The sequence below is a fragment of the Talpa europaea genome, assembly GCF_964194135.1.
Source record: "Talpa europaea genome assembly, chromosome: 10".
Lineage (NCBI taxonomy): Eukaryota > Metazoa > Chordata > Mammalia > Eulipotyphla > Talpidae > Talpa > Talpa europaea.
Genome location: NC_140077.1, coordinates 25,245,028 through 25,268,076, shown reverse-complemented (window position 1 = coordinate 25,268,076; position 23,049 = coordinate 25,245,028). Strand labels below are relative to the sequence as shown.

Below are 23,049 nucleotides of genomic sequence, written 5' to 3'. Positions count from 1 at the left end.
CTACACTATATTCTGTGCTACCAAGAAGAAGATCTAATTTTTTTCAAAGCAACGAGGTTTTGTAAAATGTTTTCCAAAAATGTATAATTAATTAACAAAATAAGGTATTCTATTTTAGAAGATGCCCCTTTGTTTCTTTCCTTTCCCTCTGGTCTTTATTCCTCCCTACTCTTCTTTTAGCTCCCATCTTTAGCATACTCAGCAAGTTTTTATTCATTTTCTTTCTGGAAACTTTGCAATATTTATTTATTTTTAAAAAAGATTTATTTATTTATTTATACAAGCACTGGGTACAGTCCGAGGTGCAGGAGGGTGAGAGAATTCACCAGAGCCAGAGTGGAGAGCAGAACAGGCAGAAGGACCGAAGCACACTGCTGAGGGGAGCAGCGGGCGGCCGGAGAGGTCTGCGCGCCATGTGGGACCCTCCTCTGGTGGCCGAGGAGCAGCCGGAGATCGAACTGGCACTGCAGAGGCTGCGGTCAGCTTTGCAACCCAGCGCTCAACCACTGCGCCACCGGGGAGGCCCTGGAAACTTTGCAATATTTAAATACGAGATATTGGTGTGATTTGTGAACATGAACTCACAGAGGGATAATAAGCCCATTTTGATCTAATTTCTCATCTCTCTTGCTATTAACTGTGTGATGATCATTAGGGCTGCTCGCAAACATCCTGGTGTTCCTGTTTCTGGTACATGGTAGGACCATACCTCCTGCTCCCCTTGAAGTTATGCATGATCATGTGACTTGCTTTGACTGATAAAATATGAGCAGAGTGATGTGAATATATTAAGAGTATGTAGAAGCAACAGTGATAATGATGATAAATAGAAAATAAGAAATGTTGACAGAAATGTAAAGAGATGGACCTATCACATATTGCTACAAGAAATGTAAAATAGTACAACTGCTATGGATAACAATTTGGTTGTTTCTCAATAAATTAAATACAATACAGCAATTCTACTCCTAGTTATATACCAAAAAGACCTAAAAATGGGAATTGAAACAAAACTTGTACATGAATATTCAGAGTAACTCAACTCATAATTGCCAAAGTTGGAAACAAACCCAAATGGATAAATAAAATGTGGTATATGCAAACAATGTGTTATTATTCAACGATACATAGGAATCAAGCACTGATGCATGTTACAGTATGAATGAAACTTGAGATAAGTGAAAGAAATAAGATGCAAAGGGTCATATATTATATGATTCCATTTATATAAAATATCAAATAAACAAATAAAGAAACTAGATCAGTGATTGCCAGAGACTAGAGATGGGGTGGGGGTAGAAGATGGAGAGTGACTGCTTAATGGGTGTGGGATTTTCATTTGGAGTGATGAAGAATTTCTGGAACTAGCAGATAATAGTTTTGCATCATAATGAGTATACTTAATAGATAGCAGATAGATAATTTTAGATAGTTTTAGGTAGCATAGTTTTAGATAGCTTTAGATAGCAGATAATAGTTTTGCATCATAATGAATATACTTAATGACACTGAATTGTACACCTTGGTTAAAATGATAAATTCCATGTTATATGTACTATACTGTGCTTTTTTAAAAAAAAGATTATGTATGTATATACAGTTTTTAAGTGGTGAGAGATAAAAAATAATTCTCCAGAGGGACAAGTTACCATACGTAGTTAATATAGATTATCCATCAACTTAAATGATTGCAATATGGTTGAGAAATAAATTTTGACTGTGTTGTCATTTGTTACATTAGCATAATCTAATGCTGACTAACATAAACTATTAAACTTTGTTCACCTGACCTTAAGCTTCCTTTGTGCCAAGCCCTGGGAAAACAAAGATGAAAACCCTCAAGCAGTTTCAGATTAGCAAGGAAGATAAATATATCAACCAAAAAATATTCTTCAGTGTGGTGAAGCCATAAAAGAGGTAGATTATGAGTTATAGTAGTATGGCCATCCTGAAAACTCAGAGAGGCTACCCAAATTGGAAGAGTTTGAGTTACATTCTCTTGAAAATGTGTAGAAATTTGCCAACTAGAGAGAGGGAGTGGTTCATTCCAGGTTGATGTAAGAGTTTGACCTCTATATATGGCACAGTGCCAGGGAAGCCAGGTGTGGTGTGTGGCAGGAAATGGAAATAATTAGATAGTAAAATGTGAGGTGATAAGTGGCTGTATTTGAGACTGAAGAAGTGAACAAATGTCTGGAGTTTAGACCAAATCTTTTAGCCAGTCCTCACTAACCTTCCCATTCAGAGAACATCTGGAAAGCGAAAATGTGTAGCACACTAGAGTTAAAGATTGAGGCAGCTTATTTCTAGCCAAACAACTGGCCTAACATTGGCTGCCCTGACACATCTTAATTCACTGCAACATGCAATTAGGGCATATCTTTGGGGGAAGTTCTAATGTGAATGAGGGAGTGCTGTTCAAGATTTTTATGCCAGGAAATATGATAAAAATCTTCAACAACGCTCCATCATGATTTGGATGATAGATCAGTGTAAAGTAACGGATTTAAGTCAGGGAAAACTGTGGGGTCGAAACAGTAAGAACCCAGAAAGAGATGGCAAGAGGTGAAATCAGACTATTACTCACTGAAATAAAAAGAGTTGAGAGATTCAAGATATAGTTACAAGGTAAAATTGATGGAGTTTAATTGATTGATTGGCTATGAAAGGTGAAGGAGGAGAAAGATTTAAAATGGCTCTCAGTCTAATTGGGTGGTAGTGCTTCCATCGAGATAGGAAAAAAGGAAGCAGAGAACTAGAAATACATTAATCCATTCAGTTAGAGACTGTTGTACTGAAGTGCTAGGAGAGGTAAAATAGTTAGATACGGACTCAGAAAGAGAAGTGGAATACAGGTAAACATATGGAGGTCATGGACAGATCCAAATGGTAGTTAAAGTCAAAAAATAGTTGAGAGAAGACATAAGTGAGAAATGAAAAGGGCTGAGGTCATTTAAGGAGAACACAAAGGAAGGAAAACCTGTGGGAAATGACATTGGCATTTCTTTGATGCATAATGGGATCTTCTCAATTGACTGAACACAGACTCTTTGAAAAGAATGACTCTTTTAATCTTTCTAAATCTGTCTAAATTCTCTGTAAAGGCACCCTGGGAATTCTTGAAGATTGATCCCTTAATACAGCCAGAGGAGTTTTGTGAAAAAATGAATGTTTTAAAAATTACAACATTCAAAGTAATCTTAACAAAGTCATAGTTAAGCCCTAACATATTACCACAGTATATCGTATGTATTTAAAAGTCTACCCATTCTCACTACACTATGAAAGCTCAAGGTTCCCAGTTTAGTGTCTAGCCTGATACCTGACACATAGTATATTTACAGCTGATAAATATTTGTGAAATTATATGAATTTTAGCTCCAGAGTGCAGTATATATAGAATGTAATATAACACTTTATGGAACTCAGGCCCAGCAGTCTTTCCAAGGCTTTGGAATGGAAATATGGTAAATGGGAAAGATATTCTATAGTTCTAAATGTGGTGATGTCCCTTATAATAGTCAATTTTGATAACAAATGATATATTCATACAATATGATGTCATACAGTAAAGAGAATGAAGCAGTTAAAACCACCTACAGAATAAGAACAATCTCACAAAAAACAAATATGGTGTTGAATGAAAGAAGCTACACAAAAAAGAGTACATCCTGTGTAATTCCAATCATTTGAAGTTTAACAAGTAAAACTAACACATAGTTTTAGAAGTCTGGATAGTAGTTATCTTTGGAGGGAGTGTAGTGCCAGGAGTGGGGCACAGGGGGACTTTTGAAGAACTGGTTATATTCTATGTTTTGATCTAGGTGTTGTTCACATGAGTGTGTTCATTTTATGGTTATTCATTGAACTGTATACTTAGCATTTGTGCATTTTTTATATAACTGTTATACTGCAATAAAATATTACTTCACAAAACTATGTATCATAGTTATGATACATAATACCTCATGGAAACAGTAACAGTAAAGCATAATCTCTATAAGTAAAGTAAGAGTATGGCATTAAGCAACTAGTTAAACCTATACTTCTGATCAATAAGAAAAGACAGTGGAAAGAAGAAATTGATTGGTTTCAGGTGTGTGAGACTTGGCTGGCTTATTGGTTCAAGGGGTTGCTGATAACTATGTAATTCTGCATGGATCAAAATCCAGTGTCCCCTTGCTATTTGATAAGACCATATCATTTCTCAGATCTTCATTTCATTAGATCAAAATTTTGAGATTAGAGGAGTTCCACTTCAGGCTATGATTGAGTAACCTAGTAATAAGTTATATATTAGCCTACTGCCCCTGCCATAAATAAAATATAAATTAAAATGGACAAAGAGTAAAAGCATATATTATAGACATTGAACAAGAGTTTATGTAAGGCTGTAATCTCCCAAAGAAGGGAAACAAATGAGGTAAGTCCTACAATTCCCCTAGCTTCAGACTTAAAGTCACTTAGATTCTGGCCCAGAGAGGTGGAACCCAAGCAAACCAGGAGATGAGACAGCTGGAATTTCAGAGAAAGCAAGAGAGATAAAGATACTGTGCAGAGAAAAGTTCCAGAATCTGCACAAGGATATCCTTGATTCTGAGATGTACTCTTCATAAGGTAAGACACTACATATAGTCTAGGGAGAAAAATACTAAGGAAAGAACTACCATGGAGCCATTAGTTGAACAGCTATAATGGGTTGTTCAAAAAGTTTTGAGGGGGGCCTCCCCGGTGGCACAGCGGTTGAGCACTGGGTTGCGAAGCTGCCCGCAGCCTCTGTAGCGCCGGTTTGATCCCCAGCCATCAGGCGAGTGTCCCACATGGCACACAAACCTCTCCTGTCGCCCACTGCTCCCCTCAGCAGTGTACTTAGTCAGTCTGCCTGTTCTGTTCCTTGCTCTGGCTCTGGTGAATTCTCTCACCCTCTTGCGCTTCTGACTGTACCCAGTGCTTGTATAAATAAATAAATAAATCTTTAAAAAAAATCATAATGATTATTTAAAAAAAAAAAAAAGTTTTGAGGGACTTTGGGTTCTGATCAGCCAAAGTGGCAAGATCTTATTAAACCCTTAGGATACTCATTAGAAAGTCTAGAAATTCCAGGTCTTATGAATAAAAATAGTCTAACCATAAAACTATTCTTGATCCACTTTGGGAGAGCTTAGTCAAGCTTTGAATGAATCAACTTGATTCTCAAATAAATTAGCTGCAGTCCAGAACAAAGCTCAGTACTCCTTAAAGGAAGATATCAAAATCTACACTGCATACAGTCTCTAATTTAAAAAAAGCAAACCTAGACATTCAAAGAAGTAGGAAAGTATGACTTATAAGAAAATGAGAAATTAGTCAATAAGGAGACCCAGAAACTACAAGATGATGAAACAGCATCTGAGGATTTTAAAGCTGTTATAAAGATGTATTAATACATTTGAGGGCTTAAAGGAAAACATGAACACAATGAAAAAAAAATGAAAACGAGAAATAGAAACTATTCAAACCAAAGCACAGAGGAAAAAAATGATTAAAAATAGAATCATCTCTGGGCCTCCCCGGTGGCGCAGCGGTTGAGCGCCGGGTTGTGAAGCTGCCCACACAGCCTCTGTAGCACCGGTTCGATCCCCGGCCACTGGGCGAGGGTCCCACATGGCGCGCAGACCTCTCCTGCCGCCCGCTGCTCCCCTCAGCAGTGTGCTTTGGTCCTTCTGCCTGTTCTGCTCCCTGCTCTGGCTCTGGTGAATTTTCTCACCCTCCCGTGCTTCTGACTGTACCCAGTGCATGTATAAATAAATAAATAAATCTTAAAAAAAAAAAAGAGTTCTTAAAAAAAAAATAAAATCATCTCAGCAATCTGTGAAACAAAATCAAGAAGCCTCAAACGCCTCAAAAATTAGGGAAGTAGTATAGTTTGGGGGCACAGAAAAAATATTTGAGGAAAAAATAGCTGCTAACTTATCCATATTTGATGAAAATATCAACCCAGAGGTCCAAGCAGCTCAATGATATTCAAGCAGGATAAGCACAAAGAAAACTATAAATTTCACCAACACATTGATGAACGTTAATGATAAAAAGTTGCCAGAGGAAACAGAGATAAGAAAACCACTGACTTTTCATCTGAGACATTTCAAATCAGAGAAAAATGGCACAGCTCTTTAAAGGATTGAGAGAAAAAAAAACTGTCAACCTATAACTGCATATCTAAGAAAGATATCACTCAAACACAAAAGAGAAATAAAGGTGTTTTGCAAACAAATAAAACAGAATTAGTGGCGATCAGATCTGTGCAAGAAGGGTGTTTAGAAGTTTTTCAGGCTGAAGGAAATTGATAGCACATGGTAAGTCAGATCTGCACAAAAGAATAAAGAGTAACAGAAAGGGCAAGTATTTGATAAGCAGAAGTAAATCTAAAAAAAAAAGAAAATTGACTATTTCAAACAATAAAAATACATCTATATATGAATAATCTTTATAACCTTTCATTTTCCCTCCCCACTTCTTTGTTTTTTAGATTATTTATTTATGCCTACAAGAACTGGGGTACAGGCCAGAGGTGTGGGGATGGGGTGAGAGGATTCACCAGAGACAGAGTGGGGAGCAGAGCAGGCGGATCTCCTGAAATACACTGCTAAGGGGAGCAGCGGGTGAGTCAGGAGAGGTCTGCTGCACATGTGGGTCAGCTCCCTGGCTGGCCGGGAATCAAACTTGTGCTGCAGTGGCTGCAGATTGCTTCATAGGTTTCATCTTAACCCATTGCACCACCAGGGAGGCCCCACCCCTCACCACTTTTTTAAAGATAATATTGTCATAATTATCATATATTTCATTTCCATGTTATAAAAGTGAATTCACCTGCACACACACACACCTTGCAGGATGAAGAAAATGTTTACCTTAGCAGACCTCCACTAACCTTACAGTATTTGTTGCTCAAATGCAGAAATTATTAAGAACATGGGTGTTAGACAGTCCAGGTTAACTCTAATTCCACCAGCTATTGACTACAGGACCCTTAGCCATAACTACAATTTCCTCATCTATTTACTAGTGTGGGTGTGAAGACTGATTAAATTATCTTATGTAAAATGTCAGTGTATTGCAATAGTAGGAGATTTTACTTGACAACAGGAACCATTCCTGTAAGTTCAAACATGTCCTTACTTTGCCAAATATCTGCTTGGCCAGACACTGGATGATCACAAAAATATGACAAGAATAAGAAGATAGTAAAGAACTTTAGCCTCCAAATCAGAACAAAAGAAATCCTCTAAAGCTCATAAATCAGTAACTAGACATCTAATAATATATAAGAATATAATGGCAACCACCAGAAAAGTTACAAACAAAAATTGTTTACACACTTGCCTATGAGACATGTTATTGTAGAAACAGAGAAAGACTATTATTCATAATATGCCAATTTGTATTGTTAAAAAGTACTATCATGTATTAAATATTGATTGTGTAATACATCAAAATCTACTTCTATAATTTAAGAAGTCATGTGGAGGAAATGAAAACTTCAAAATATATACCTGGATTTGAATTAAAATGGAACTTTTTGAGTGCTTTCTATCTTTAACACCACTGAAAGTGAAATTGCTGCTGCTTTAGAAAACTAGTGCTGGCTTTGGGTTAGGCTGTGGTAGCCAAGAGTGTGTGTGTGTGTGTGTGGTGTGTGTGTGGTGTGTGTGTCTGTGAACACCTGTAAATTAAATAACACTTTCTGATAAAATGTTGGAATTTTCTGCTTACTGATGCTTTGCTTAAGTTTTCTTCTTCCTAAAAGTTTCATATTACAAAAAAATTAATATTTGCCTTTTCTGTTCAACAGAATGAAAAGTTGGAAGAAGATTCAAGGAAAAGAAAAATGGAGCAGACAGCAAGATAGATAGTAGAAGGAAAATAATCGAGTATCCAGACAGGCGGAGAAATCAGGAAGGGGCTAAAGTCAGGTGTGTGGCATTTTTGGTTACACTTGCTACCTATTCACTTTGCAATTGCCTATGAAGCCTCCCCATGCCCTTAGCTAAGACCCCAGCTTTGGACCCCAGTCTCCCAACAAGTGAGTTAGGAAGGAATCCAAGCTGTGGACACTGCAGTGTGGTTCTTCTCATAGTAGATGAAGAAACAGGTTGGTTTTTGTTAAAATCATTATAAAAATTGTTTTTCTTCTTCGTTTCATAGTATTGTACTCCAAGAAAGTTAGGATGCTAGAGAGACACCATAAACCTATGCAAGCTACACAGCATCACTGCAGTCTAGAAAGAACTCACAGAATGTTGCCATAGCAATGGCCTTAAGATCTACGCCAGAACATAACATGAAAGAAACTGCTCTAACATAGTCCTCTCAGAAGTCAGAACCCTGGTTACTAAGCCCCCTGGGTGAGTACAGTTATCTGGATCATGGACTTCAACTTCTGACAGGCCTGGGTTCCTATCCTGCCTCTGCCCTTTCCCATCAGTGTGACTTTGCAAGTTGTTTAACTTCTCTAAGCTTCAATTTCTTATTTGTAAAATGGGAATAATAAATACACACATTATTTTTTTAAGAGTGATTACTATTGGGCCCTCCCTGGTGGTACAGGTCTTAGCACTGTCAAGCAATCACCAGCCACTGAGGCCTGAGTTCAATTCCCAGCCACAGAGCTACCCACATGGCACCGCAGACCTCTCTCTCCAGTCTCGCCTGCTGCTCCCCTCAGCAGTGTATTTCAGTAGATCTGCCTGCTCTCCCCACTCTGCCTCTGGTGAATTCTCTCAGCCCCTGCACCTTTGACCTATACCCCAGTTCTTGTATGTATAAATAAATAAAAATAAATCTTTTTAAAAAAGAGTAATTATATCTAGTGTTCTATGTGTATTATCTCATTTCATCCCCACAGCACCTAGATACTATAATAATCCCATTTTTATAGAAGTGTTAATAGAGGCTCACAGAGAAGCTGAGTCACTTGCCTGAAGTCACACAGCTATAAGAGAGGCAGCCAGGCATGCACCAGGTAGTCTGACTCCACAGCTCTGTTTTTAACCTTTAAGCTAAACTGCCTGTTAAAGTTCACTTTGAGGACTACATGAAATGATGCATTTCATAGTCCTTGACATATTCTGAATATTTAATAAAGAACATTTATTAAAATGAGCACTCTGTGGAATCCAAATCCTAAACCATAATAAATTTTGGGTTAAAGTGGATTAAGTTACACTTTTATCAACTAGGGGTAATTCTAAAACTGAGGCATCCTTCTGACAGAGCTTCACTATACAAAAAAGCAAGTTCCCACAGGAGGGATACAGGTTTCCCTGGATGCCAGAAATCATTTATATGGGAGTTACCTTGCGCAGCGTGGGAACAGAGGAGCATAGGAAAGCAAGAAAGTGCTGGAGAAAATTCTGGCCTTGTCAAGGCCTGAGAAGGGCTCCTCCCAACAGTGACTGCTTGGGAATTCAGGGAATGACTTATGAGCTGAGGCAAGGGAGGCAAGAGATGGAACAGATCGTCCCAATCTGTAGAAACACACAGAACCCACTGTCCTGACTCCCACACCAGTGTGTTGAAATGGGAGGAAACAAGAAGCTAAATGAGACAGCAGGGGCACTGGTCTTGCTAGATGCTAGGTACTGCTAGTGTCACCTCCTCTATCATCCTCCACCCCATCCCTGCGAGGGCTGAGCCCTGTGGCCATTGTTCCCCATGCAAAGCACTTCTGCTGAGAATTAGAAATGAACCAGTGTAGGGACTTAAATATATTAATTGAATAAGTTACATGAAAAATAGTAGGATGATAAATATATTGGGGATTGAATGGATAATTGACAAATTTGGGCCTCCCTGGTGGCACAGAGTGTTGAGTGCTGAGCTGTGAAGCAGTCTATAGCCTCTGCAGCGTGGGTTTGATTCCCGGCCTGCCAGAGAGACACCCACATACCTCTCCTGCCTTGCCTGCTGCTCTCCTCAGCAGTGTCTTTGGTCCGTCTGCCTGTTCTGCTCCCCACTGTGTCTCTGGTGAATTCTCTCACCTCCCCTACCTCTGGCCTGTACCCCAGTTCTTGTATAAATAAATACTTTTTTTAAAAAAAAGAAAATTGACAAATTCTTAAGATGGGACACAGGATTTCAAAGAAAGTTCCTGTTTCCGGTAGGGACTTTAAATGCTATCTCCAGAAATTAAAGTTTAGAGTTCCAAGTTTACACTCGTGAACTTATGGGGGATATTTGGATGAAAGAGTTATAGAAGTCTGGAACACACCATACTTCTTTTCCTCCAATTATTTCCTTTTTTATGTATCATTATCTCTCTATGTATAAGCCAGAACTGAAGAGAGGCTCTAGCCAATGCTGGAGAAAAGATCTTTCATGCCTCATTCTATATACAGACCCAGGTTTATTTCAATGTTGGATCTACATACTGATTTATTAGTTGTCTAATGTACACTCTCAGGTTTTCCCTGACATTTTTAAACTTTTCAAATTATTTTGTAATATATATATTACAAAATCTTCCATTTCAACCACTTTTAAGTGTATGGCTCAGAGGCACTTAACAAATTCATACTGCCGGACAGCATGGCCACTACCTACCCACAGAACTCTTTCATCAACCTAGACACTTTGTACCCATTAACAATAATGGCCTACACCTCAGTTCTTTAATGCATAAATAAAAAAAACCCAACCAATTATTATATGATTCCACAATTCCACTTTTGGTTATATGTACAAAAGAGTTGAAAACAAGGAATCAAACTTACTTGTATACCATTGTTCATAGCAGCAATATTCTCAGGTTATTCTACTTTCTGTCTCTATAAATTTGATTACTCTAGGTCTTGCATATAAATGTAACCATACAATATTTGTCCTTTTAGATTTGGTATATTACACTTAGCATAGTATTTTCAAGGTCATCCATGCTGTGCCATGTGTCAGAAATTTATGCCACTGCATGGAGATATGTACACGATGGATTGTTTACACATTTTGGCTGTTGAGAATATTGCTGCTATGAACAATGGTATACAAGTATGTTTGATTCCTTGTTTTCAACTCTTTTGTACATATAACCAAAAGTGGAATTGTGGAATCATATAATAATTGGTTGGTTTTTTTTTTATTTATGCATTAAAGAACTGAGGTGTAGGCCCGAAGTGCAGGGGAAGGGGGTTGTGAGAGGATTCACCAGAGAAAGAGCAGGGAGCAGAACATGCAGATCCACCAAAATACACTGCTGAAGGGAGTATTGGATGAGACAAGAGAGGTCCAATACGCCATGTGGGTCAGCTCTCTGGCCAGCTGGGGAATCGAACTTATGCTTATTAGCACTATCTTTAATCCCTGCGACACCAGGGAGGCCCTAAAAATTCTGTTTTATATCTTTTGAGGAACTGACCCTGTAATTTTTTTTCCTATGTATTTCCAGAATTAGTTCTCATTGCCTACTTAAACAGCTTATTTTGCCTCTTATGTACTATCCTACATTTCTCTAAGCCACACCTCTTTTGCTTATTCCTTTTCATTTATTAAGGGATTTAGAATTGTGATCTTATGTTCTACAGTACTAATGTTCCCCAAGATACAAATTTTGAACCTCACTCCTTGGAACAAACTGCTATTTTCCATATCAGATGGTACATTATTTAAAAGGGTCAAGAAAAAAAGCACTTTTTTAGGGGGAGAAAAAGCAATTTTTCCAATCAGTACCAAGATACAAGTCTGATATGAGTCAGGTAGACATATCAGGAAAATGGGATTTCTGATTTACAAGTGTTTCACATATGAACATCCTGATAGGCAACAGAAGACATCAGGAGTCAAATTCCTTCTGCAGTAGCTGAGGATATTTGTCTACTGCCACAGAGATGGTGACCATCTGGGACTCCTACTTTTTAATGTGACCGTTAGACCCCACATTTCTTCTACTTCCATTTCCCTCTCTCCTTGATATCAAAACTCTGGTGCCACCCCCACTGTAGTTACCTGTCATCATAGTAAGAACATCTATTCTCACTGGAGGAAGACTGAGTTCCTTTAGAAGCAAAAGAATCTCAGTTGGGACACTGCATGATTTTACACAGAGAAACAATGCTCTTTCCTACCCTAACAGCCCTGTCCATTCTCTCTCCTAGCTATTTCAAAAGCATCGCTTCTCCCCTGCCTCCTCAGCTTTGGGTAAGACCCTCATCTCGATCACTGCAGTGGGTGCTAAACTGGTCTCACCCTCAGTCAGGATTTCTGCCCCACACTTAACACCTTGGGGAAATCTGCCTGTCACCAGCTCAATGTCATTGTCACCAAAGCTTGAAATGTCAATACTCAAAGAACCTAACCACACCACACCTCTGCTGGATGGCTCTGCAACATAGTCATTTTTTTTGTTGTTGCTTGTTTTTTACTTCTTGTCTAGTTTATACCTTTCTCACCCATTACTTTATATGCTTAAATGCTTTTGTTTGTTTGGCTAAAATGGAAAAATGACTAAGGCCCATACCATCCATATAGTAAGTTCAATAGCAGTGGGGAAGAAAGTTAAAGAGAATAAATTGCAAGGTAAAAATTATCCATCACCTCCTAGTCATTTTAGCCAACACTGGAATGGTATCCGTTTTCTCTTCTTTCCCTTTTGAGGATGGTGTTGAAAGCAAAATAGTCAAGTTACTTCTTGAATCATCCTAATCCTTTCTTCCTTTTACTTATTAGTCGTCATCTTCAGCCACTGAAGAGGGAGATTCTTCAAACCCTCTGCACATCTAAATCTCAGAATGCAATTGTGAAATTGTACTTGATTTCCAGATGTCTGAAGAAGCTTCTTGGTTCTTGCTTTATTAATGACGATCTGTCATCCTCACAGCCCCTCCCTACAATTTCCATCCTAAAATACCACCGCTGCCACCAAAGTCAGTTGCAAATATTCTTGTAAACAGCCTTAAATGCTTTTAAAGGTAGGTCAAAGATATATGTTAATTAAGTTAAAATTCAGGTGGCCTTTTATCCCAGTTTATGCAGGTTAGTCCCAGTTTATGTCTATTGCCCTGCATAATTTTTTACAAATCTCCCCTTTTTACTCTTGAAACAAATTCCAGTTTGGAGGATAAATTCTTTGTTCACCTTAGTTAAAAATACAACTTTCCTTCCTGCTGCCCCAGTAAAGTGCCTTGCAGGTGACACAGTGCTTTTGGCCACATCAATAGCACTTCATATGCATAGCAACTTTGCAAAGTAAGAAAAGAAGCATTTTATTTCTATTAAATGAAGTAACCGAGGCTGTCTGCAACACTCAGTGACACTCAGTGACAGACTCACCTAGGACTTCTGACATCAAGTTCAATAATGTTCAGCAGTGGACTGCTGTGTGTAAATATAACTGCAAACAAGTAATCAACCTGTACTTGGACCTAGAACAGTTGAGACAGGTTTGCTCTTGCCAGAGACTGTCCTTTCACATTTACAGCAAGCAAAAAGACGAAAGAAGAATTATGTAAACATTAAGAGTCTGTTAGTGAATCCTGAGGCCAAATGACATATATCTTTGATTTAGTAGGTGTAATTACATCAGATTATTGGAATCTTACATCAACCAAATTAGGATGGCTCAGTCAACACAAGAAGGGGAGGAAAAAAGAGAAAGGAAGGAAGTAGGGAAGGAGAAAGAAAAGCAACATAGATCAATAATGAATGCCTACTCTTAAAAAGAACATATAGATGGGGGGGGGGGGAGAGGCTCTCCTGGTGGTGCAGCGGTTGAGTGCTGGGCTGCGAAGCTGCCCACAGCCTCTGCAGCGCGGGCTTGATCCCCAGCTGTAGACATGGGTCCCACATGGTGCGCAGACCTCTCCTGACTCACCCGCTGCTCCCCTCAGCAGTGTGCTTCATCAGTCTGCCTATTCTGTTCCCTGCTCTGGCTCTGATGAATTCTCTCATCCTCCCGCGCTTTTGACTGTACCCAGTGCTTGTATAAATAAATAAATAAATAAATCTTAAAAAAAAAAAAAAAAACAAAACCAAAAACTATAGATGGGTTCTATGCCAATTTTATAGATGTATTTTTCCTATGATTACGCACTAATTCTCTTCTTTTTTTTAAACCTAAAATCGGTGCCCTCCTTGGAAAAGTGTCAGTGAGAAACTGGAGGAAAAACCTTGGTCCTTCAAAGACAGGCACGGTGCTTGCAAGGTCTCCAGGGCACCACCGGGGTACAGAATGCGCAGCCACGCCAGTAAACAAATGCGCCCCTCCTAACCTCCAGCCACAGGAGACCGCCCCCGGACCCGCAGCCGTCCCCCTCTCTTTGCAAGGACAGAAAGGGGTCTCGTGTGCCTCGGCAAAGATGACTCCAAACACACCCCGGCTAGTATAGCTGGACGCAGCAGAGCAGGAGGGACGTCTCTGGGGCACCGTGGGCCCTGCAGCCCGACCGAGAGGAGGCGGGCGCCCGCCCGCTCCGCAGGAGGCTGCGGGATCTGAAGGTAGGAGGCCAGGGGCGCACTGGCGCGCGCCCCGGGACGAGGGGCGGGGGTGTGGAGGGCTGGGCACGCATGCGCCTCGCCGCCCCGCGGGCCGGAAGAACCCGGCAGCGGAGCCGCTGCTGCGGGCGCCAGACGCCCGGCGGCCCCCGGGACAGCGCTGGCCGCGCCATGCGGCCCCTGGACAGCGCCGGGGCCGCCGAGCCGCTGGAACCTGGGCTGCCACTGACGGACGGTGAGCCCCCGGGCGCACAGGCGGAGCCGGCGGCCGCCGAGGCAGGGGAGACTCCCGCCCCCAGTAGGTGCTGCCTGTGCCGCTCCTCGCCGTGCGGCTCGTGCGCGCAGCCGGGTGAGTGCGGGGTGCGGACCCGAGAGCGGGTCTCGCCCTTGGGGGGCCGGGCGGGTGCCAGGGCTTTGGGGTCCAGCTGCCGCGGGCTGGGGACTCAGTGAAGATTGCGCTCCCCAAACCCACCCTGCTCTGAGATCGGAAAAATCCTGCTGCTGTCACCTGGGGGGTTGCAAAGCAGAAGCCCAGTACGCCCCCGCCGGCGCAAACACAGGAGAAAGTTTCTGTGTTTGGAACCTTTCTAGAATTCTGAAATGGTTTATGTAATTAGGGTAGAACCGTGGAGTCACAGTACTGTTCAGTGCACCCAGTCCGAGGTTGGAGGTTGGGGGTGGGGTGGGGGGTGTCAGCTGGAGAGGCCATCCCCAAGCCTGTCGAGGTTGGGAGGAAGCTAGCCATGACTGCTGAGGTCGGTGATAAACGATGTTCCTCGAAGAGGGAGTTAAAAGGCATGGACTCTCGAAAATGTTTGGTCCAGTCTTAGAATCTTGTGAAGGCAGAGTGGAGTTGGGCCACAGGTTCCTAACCTTTTTTGGGTTATGAGGACTTTTTAGCAACTGATGCAAGATGAGGCAGAGGCACAATTTTCATACACTAAGATGTTCCGGGACCCATCCCCAAGGAACTGGTGAAAAGCCACTGGTTTGTTCAACCTATGTCTTTGATAAATAAGGAAAGTGATGCTCAGGTGAAGGTGAGGACTTGTGTGTTGGTGGAGGGAGGTGTGGTTGGTTTCCCCTAGTTCTGGCCTGTGTGGGCAAGACACTGGTGCACAGGTCTGGGCAACATCAGAGTTAGGATTCCAGCTTGCCAGTGACCCAGCTCAGGGCCTTTTCTACTGACTAGAGTGCTGCTTTAGCAGGCATATTCCTCCTTGAATTCCACCACCCACCTGGAGCTGTGTCGTGGAAGGGGAAATAGGCAGATCTCCTTTGAAGACAAAGTTACACAGCACACAGCACCCAGCACCCTGATTCACCTCCCCTAAGTTGTGTCTGGGATGTCTGTGCCTCTTACCCCACCCGACTTTTCCCTTCTGCCTGTGTGCACTTTTCCCAATTTAGAGACAACCCCACAGAGATAATTCTTGCTCCATTTTTGTCCTAAATCAGACTTTTGTCATTTCCGCTTGGGCTAGTGCCTCCAGAGCAGGGATTACCCCCAGCTGGCTTGACCAGATATGCAGCCCTTGGAAGTCAGTTTCTCACCTTATTGTCCTATGGCTGAATGTCATTCTGGTGGAATACTGAGTTAGTCCTCAAAAAAGGTAAACATTTCCCATTTGTGAACTGAAGACCAGTATTGTATACATAGGCAGCATGTGGCAAAATGACAAGCCAGTACGAGTAATTGAATGAAGGAAAGCTCTTCACAGGGAGAAGGGAAAAGTAGGGTGGAGTAAAAGGTCTTGTTAGTATCTTTTAACTTCAAAGAAAGTTACCAGATAATATTCCAAAACCAAATAATACTCCCAAAACTAAGTCCAAAAGACAGATATTATAAGTAATCAGAAAATTCCAAAAACAAGATTGCCATAGAACACATTTTAAACCACTATATTGTGGTCATTGAAACTTTGTTACAGTATCATTTTAGCCTGACTGGAACTGGTTATCTCAACAAAGTTTATTTTCAAGTTCACACTGAAACTGTTATCCACTTTCTTACATTCCTAGATAACCTTAACAGACAGCACAGCTATCCTAAGATGCCTATTTATTTTCTTCAAGGACAGTATGTGTCTTAGATATGTGCCTCACCTCCACCCAGAAGGAGTGCGTTTTCTTGGGCAGCAGTGAATCTTAAACAGTGGAGCTTTTTACAGTTACAGGGATTCTGTAGCAAAAAGTCCGGGGTAAAGCATGGAAACAGAAGTTTTAAAACTTTCTCAGGCGATTCTAATTCCCAACCCAGGTTTGTGAATCACCAATTTAAGGCAAAGGATAAAGAAACTGAGCAACTTTTCCGTTTTCTTTTCAGTCAGGAAATTGCACTGTAACCACTTACTTAATTTGAATTATTTATTTGCCAAATTATTAGATAAGCTTGTAATAAAATATGCACATGAAAACATATTACATAAGCAAATACCTCTTTGAATCATGCTACTCTCTTGCTCATCTCCATTAACAGAAAGAATCGAAATTATTATTCAGCAAGAGATTGAGGTTTGCCTGAGTAGCACCAGTCCTCCAAAGGTATTTATCCTCAATAAATAATCAAGTTTGGCTAGCCCTGGTAACAATTTCCCAGTCAGGAAGGATGGATCTTAAGTGCTTATAGGCAAGAAAATATGCGAGTGGTGTGTGTTTTAAGGAAAAAGATCATCAAAGTTAAGGGTGTGAAATTAAGTTTTGAAAGAGTTAAAATATCATGTTAAGTTAAAATATCCCTGGAGAGAATTTTAAAAGTTTAAATTGGAGAAGACCCTTGAAATATAGACCAGGGAGATGTTTTCTGTCCTTGACCTTCCCTTTCTGTTCTGTTCTAAGGTGTAGGTTCTATGTATAGGTGGGGTTTCTTTTAAGAAAAACTATTTTATTTGGACCTGAATTCTGAAATTTCAGAAGCTCAACTCTAAGGCTAACCACAGCCAAGACATGTATTTTGTGGTGCTCAACTTGGAAGTCTTCTAAGGCTTACTTTTCATGGGCTGAGTGGGTGTGCACAGTTTGCTTCTGCAGTAACTAAGGGTATGAGTACAGAACAGAACATGGAATATTCTGACATCTATAACATATGGCCTATAACATGACAGCTCCTAGCTCCAAATCATTCTCTTCAGCTGTGAACCTAGAACAGGAAGAAGCTGAGGTCTCTGACCAGAATGGCATCCATTATTATAATGGACAGACTGTAGAAAGTCTTAAATAACTACTCATTATCAAAGCACTTGTCACTTATAGGCAAAGGTATCTAGCTAACATGAAAACCTTGAAATGTATTACCTGGTATTTGCATTTATCAGAGAAGGGCATTTTAAAAAATCGTTATCATACAATACAGTTCCATAGCTGAGTAACAAATTACGAATTCCTGGATTGGAATGACAGTCCTGGTTTTACTGCAAATTGCATGTGTCTGCATATCTTTCAGCTCCACTATGCTCTTAACTGATGAGAACCAGTAGTGTCCTTATTATCCTACTTTATTATCTTTCTTGGTTTTGTGCTAATTTCAAAATATATACACATTTTCAGTGCCTGGCCTATCTTTTAGGCAGTCCTCTGTTTATCCTGCTCCATTTTGTCCTCCTCTGATTGAGACTAAAAGCATGCTTCTACTTCTGTCTCAGCCACCTAAGGCAGGAAGTGGCTGAAAACAGTTTCATGTTCATGCACTGTCATTAATTGGTTGAATACTTGACGATCTGGAGAAAGCAGAAATTTGGTTCACATCAAGCCACAAAGTTAACATCAAATGACAGTTCTAATTAAAAAGAAAAAAAAATCAGGGTCAGAGAGGTAGATGACCAGTTCCTGCCCTCAAAGAATTTATGCTCTAAATGAAAGATGTCATAAACCATGAAAAAGTTAAAGATTCAATTCAAATAAAGATTTGATTCAGACTGTTCAAAATAACAAAACAGAAGCCTCCCTGGATTATGCCATTGCCAGTGGTGTCAGACTCTGCATCTTTCAATGAGTTTCTCTCATATTCTTTTTTTTAAAAATTTATTTATTTATTTATGCATACAAGAGCTGAGGTACAGGCCAGAGATGCAGGGGGTGAGAGGATTCACCAGAGATAGAGTGGGGAGAGAAAAGGCAGACTGACTGAAACACACTTGCTGAGGGGCACAGCGGACAAGACAGGAGAGGTCTGCTGTGCCATGTGGGTTACTCCCTGGCTGGCCGGGGATCGAACTCGTGCTGCAGAGGCTGCGGATTGCTTCATAGTCTGGTACTTAGTCCCCTGCACCACCAGGGAGGCCCTCTCTCATATTCTTTCATTCAGAAAAGAACACAGGGTCTTCTATGTATCACGGATGAACAAGACAGCTGAGGGCTGAGCCTTAGTGTTCCCAGGCTTCTAGAAGTCAGATAATCAGGTAGCCATATAACAGTTACAAATTGATTTTCCAGAAGAGAACACTTCTTCCTGTAAAGCCCAGTTCACCAGTGAGATTCTATAAAATATTATCCTTTGGAAGCATTTTTCTCTAGCATCTTGGCAAATGTTTCTTAAAGATTTCTTTCCCCACCTTCATAAGCTTTTACTTCTTTTCAACCTATAAACAAGGGATGATTCTTTAGCAAGCCAAAGGAAAGCCATTTTATACAGGCTTAAAATGTTTCCTTCATCTATGGTTCTTCCTTCTTGGTGAGAAAAAAGGTTCAGGTCCAGAGAATGGACATGCATAGGAGGTAGGATTTGTAGCCTGCTAGGCCATTAACACTGTTCCATTTTTCTCAATTTCTTAGTGAAAATGATAAAATATATATACTTGGAAACAAGGACTAACCAAAATTTAATCTTTTTCAGAAGCCAAGAAGAAAACACCCTGTCCTGGACTTGGCTTGTTTTACACATTATTGTCTGCCTTCCTTTTCTCAGTGGGCTCTTTATTTGTTAAAAAAGTGCAAGATGTCCATGCTGTAGAAATTAGCGGATTTCGATGTGTGTTCCAAATGCTAGTCATTATCCCTTGCTTAATATACAGAAAGTAAGTATTTCTTAGCTGCAAAGTAGAAGATAATAATAAATATTTTGTAAGTCTTTGGCCTGCTTAAATTGTTTGTTCCATAGTATCTGCTTTATCCCACTCATAAATTTCCCAGTTCTTATATCCTTAGGCGCTGATTAATGAAAAAATCACAAAGATCCACCCACAGGAGATTCTTGTAAACACAAACCACATGCTCAACAAAAAGAGAAAAAGATTCAGATACTCAACACCCCCCATTTGAAAACAAAACTTTTTTTGTATACTGTCCCACCTTGTACCACCCTCCATTCGTTCCTTTGGCATAATTAGTATTTGGCAGGAAAAAAAAAATAGCCAAGAGGAAGTAGTAGTGCCTCCTAATGTCCAGAGTTTCTTTATATAATATAGGCTGCTCTCTCATCAGTATACACAGACGTTTACAGTCATATTTAGGTTTTTCTCCAAGGGTGATTTGGAAAGTGAAAGGTAATACTGAAACAAGTCTTTTAAGTCCTTTCCTGCTTAGGTTCCTCATTTGTGAACTGGAGGGGATGATATTCTTTGTCCTCATGGTGGTTGTCAGGGTCAATGAAATTTATTATAGATTGGAGTGTTTTATGTAGAATGTATCAGTATATGAAAACTATTTTTATTTTCCATCCTTACTGTTCTCTCTCCACCCCAGCCACTTTCCACCCCCATATGGACCCCAGCCCTAACCACATCCCAGGTTAAAATTTTATAGGGTGTGTGATAACCTGTATATGCCCCTGTGTTAGCAGAACCTTGGGAGAATAGACTAGTTGGACCTCTGGTAGCTGCCTGACTTTCTCTTTGGGGGCAAATGCATAAACCCTTCAGTTGCTTATCACCAAAGTCTTCTTTTATCTATAACACAGTGCAGATTCACTTAAAAAAGGTTTACTCAATATATCGAGGATTTTTTTTTAAGTAAGATATTCCTGTGTAAGTGTGGAAAAGCTACAATATTTTAGGAAATGATGGTGAGACTTTAGACACTTCTAAGGGTGGCAACAGACCACTGATGTTACCACAGTCATCTTCCCCCTTTTATAAAGAAAGCTTCAGTAGGGAGAAGACACTAGAAGAGTTTTCTTAAGTCCTGGCCAGTAATCTTTTAACTCATTTTATGTTTCTCTGTCACTGAAGATCGTTAGCTTCTTGAAGTATGAACACAAGGTGACCACACTTTCATTTCTAACTCCCAAGACCCTGGGGCCTCCATGTAGGCCTAGATGTGTCCCTAAAGATATCCAGCACTGTTCCAGATCAGTGAGCTACACCTAGCCAGGAACTTAACACAGTATCCTCCTTAGTAAATATTCACTGAAAAAATTTGAGTAGTGATTATTATACATCTATTCTTTTCCAATGTGTTTTAATTCTTTTTCTAATGAGAACATTAAAAAGTTGATTTGCATTTAATAACTACATTTTAACACAAGTTTAGCTTTTACAGAAAAAGTATAAGACTGAGTGTCCACTAACCATAATCAATAGTGGCTAAATCTTGAAATTTATAGTTATTGTAAAACACATTTTCACTACAGAAGATTTGGGAAAAATAAAGAAGGAAAATTACTTATGCATCTATCTATTATACAAACACAGTTAACACTTTAGTATATTTCCTATTTTGTCTTTCTTGTAAATATATACATATATGGGAAATAATATATATATTTACTGCACTATAATTATACCATTTTACAGTTCTCTTGTACTATTTTTGCTTACACTTTGAATACTTTAATATCAGTATCCTAAACAAAATATTTAGGTGCATAATATTCAATTATGCATACTATCATAATTATCACTATTTCCTTATTTCTCAATACTTGGGACTTATACAATGATGTTTAATTCAAACTTATAATTTAAGAACACATTCCAACTTCACTGAATATGCATCCTTTACTTGAATTGACAGAACTGGGTTTATAGGCCCAAAAGGTCAGCGACTCTTACTCCTCTTCCGAGGCGTCCTGGGGTCTACGGCAATGATCCTCCTATACTACGCGTTGCAGTCCACGTCGCTCGCCGACACCACAGTCATCACGTTCAGCAGTCCAGTATTTACATCTATATTTGCTTGGATATTTCTTAAGGAAAAATACAGTCTGTGGGATGCTCTCTTCACCACCTTCGCAATCACAGGAGTGATCCTCATTGTCAGGCCCCCGTTTTTATTTGGTTCTAACACTACAGGGATGGAAGAAAACTATTCCGTTCACTTGAAGGGCACGTTCGCAGCCATTGGACATGCTGTATTTGGTGCCTCGACTCTCATTATCCTAAGAAAAATGGGGAAATCTGTGGACTACTTTTTGAGCATTTGGTATTATGTAATCCTTGGCCTCATCGAATGCGTCATCGTCCTCTTTATATTAGGAGAATGGAGTCTGCCGTACTGTGGGCTGGACAGACTGTTTCTCATTTTGATTGGGCTCTTTGGTCTGGGCGGTCAGGTGTTTCTCACCAAAGCCATTCAAATAGAAAAAGCAGGACCAGTAGCAATAATGAAGACGATGGATGTGGTCTTCGCTTTCATCTTTCAGATTATTTTCTTTAATGATGTGCCCACGTGGTGGACAGTGGGTGGTGCCCTGTGCGTTCTAGCCAGTAGTACTGGAACAGCCATTCGTAAATGGTGCCAGAGTTCCAAATGAAGCGTCATCACGAATGTGTTTTCAAATATACCGTCACCCAGTTCAGACCCTCCACAGATCCACACATCTAGAAAGGATGACTTTACTCCATTGATTATATGGAATAAGGTTCGTAATTCCAGTACCCTTTTTGAACATGGTATGTCTTCAATTTGTAAGAACAGCCAGTTGGTTGAGTCTAGCAATTTATTATTATTATTTTTTTGTTCTGGATTTGGATTTTTGTTGTTATTAGGATGGCGCTGGCAAGAGGACAACTCATTAATTGAAGAAAAATTGGGGAAAAAATATGACTATTCTATGTAACTTTTAAAGTGTATTTTTGGTACTGATGGACTAAAGGTGGGAAAGAAATTCCAGATATTCTTTTAGTTAGTGTAGATGCTAAGGAACTTACTGGTAATAATGCTGCTATAATTAGTATGTTGATAATTCATTTGAAACATAATTCCATTTAGGAGGCCAAAGCTGAAACTTGGTATAATAGGTGCCTACTTAATGGTGTTAATAATACAAATGAGGTGGCCTTATTATCAAGGCTTTTATAAATGATTATCATTCTTTTAACTCATATTTGTGCCTTTTCATTTTAATGCTGGAATTTTTATATGTAAACTTTAAAAAAAATTTAAAGTACCAAATTTGGCTAATAGTTTTCTGTTTAGGTGGCATTTTATTAGCAACTGTAGCTTTCATTATATAATTTTAATTGCCCTCTGTTTTTTGAAGCTGTATTAATTTTTTCTTAACTTTCTAAGATTTCAGGTCTTTAAATCACAAGAGAAGTCTTGGCATGACTAGCATGCACATTTCCATCCTGAAGTGTTTTCCCCTCACTAAAAATATGACTTCCTGTAAATTCTTCTTGAATTTATAGTGTGATGCCAAATAAGATTTTCTCA

The 23,049-nt window shown here is 39.8% G+C and overlaps 1 protein-coding gene across 3 annotated transcripts; it reads left to right on the top strand.

Moving 5' to 3' along the window:
* Nucleotides 1–14,560: 14,560 nt before the first annotated feature.
* Nucleotides 14,561–22,147, top strand: SLC35G1 (solute carrier family 35 member G1; the record flags this gene model as incomplete). 3 transcript variants are annotated; one of them, XM_084245786.1, is made up of 3 exons in its annotated part: nucleotides 14,561–14,809; nucleotides 19,292–19,472; nucleotides 21,409–22,147. In XM_084245786.1, 3 exons carry the CDS (start codon nucleotides 14,632–14,634, stop codon nucleotides 22,145–22,147), a joined length of 1,098 nt encoding a protein of 365 aa, XP_084101912.1. The 3 variants fall into 3 exon arrangements, with proteins under 3 accessions (XP_084101912.1, XP_084101911.1, XP_084101910.1); XM_084245785.1 differs by having other exon boundaries at nucleotides 14,632–14,758; XM_084245784.1 differs by having other exon boundaries at nucleotides 14,632–14,809; nucleotides 19,295–19,472.
* Between the last annotated feature and the right edge of the window lie 902 nt (nucleotides 22,148–23,049).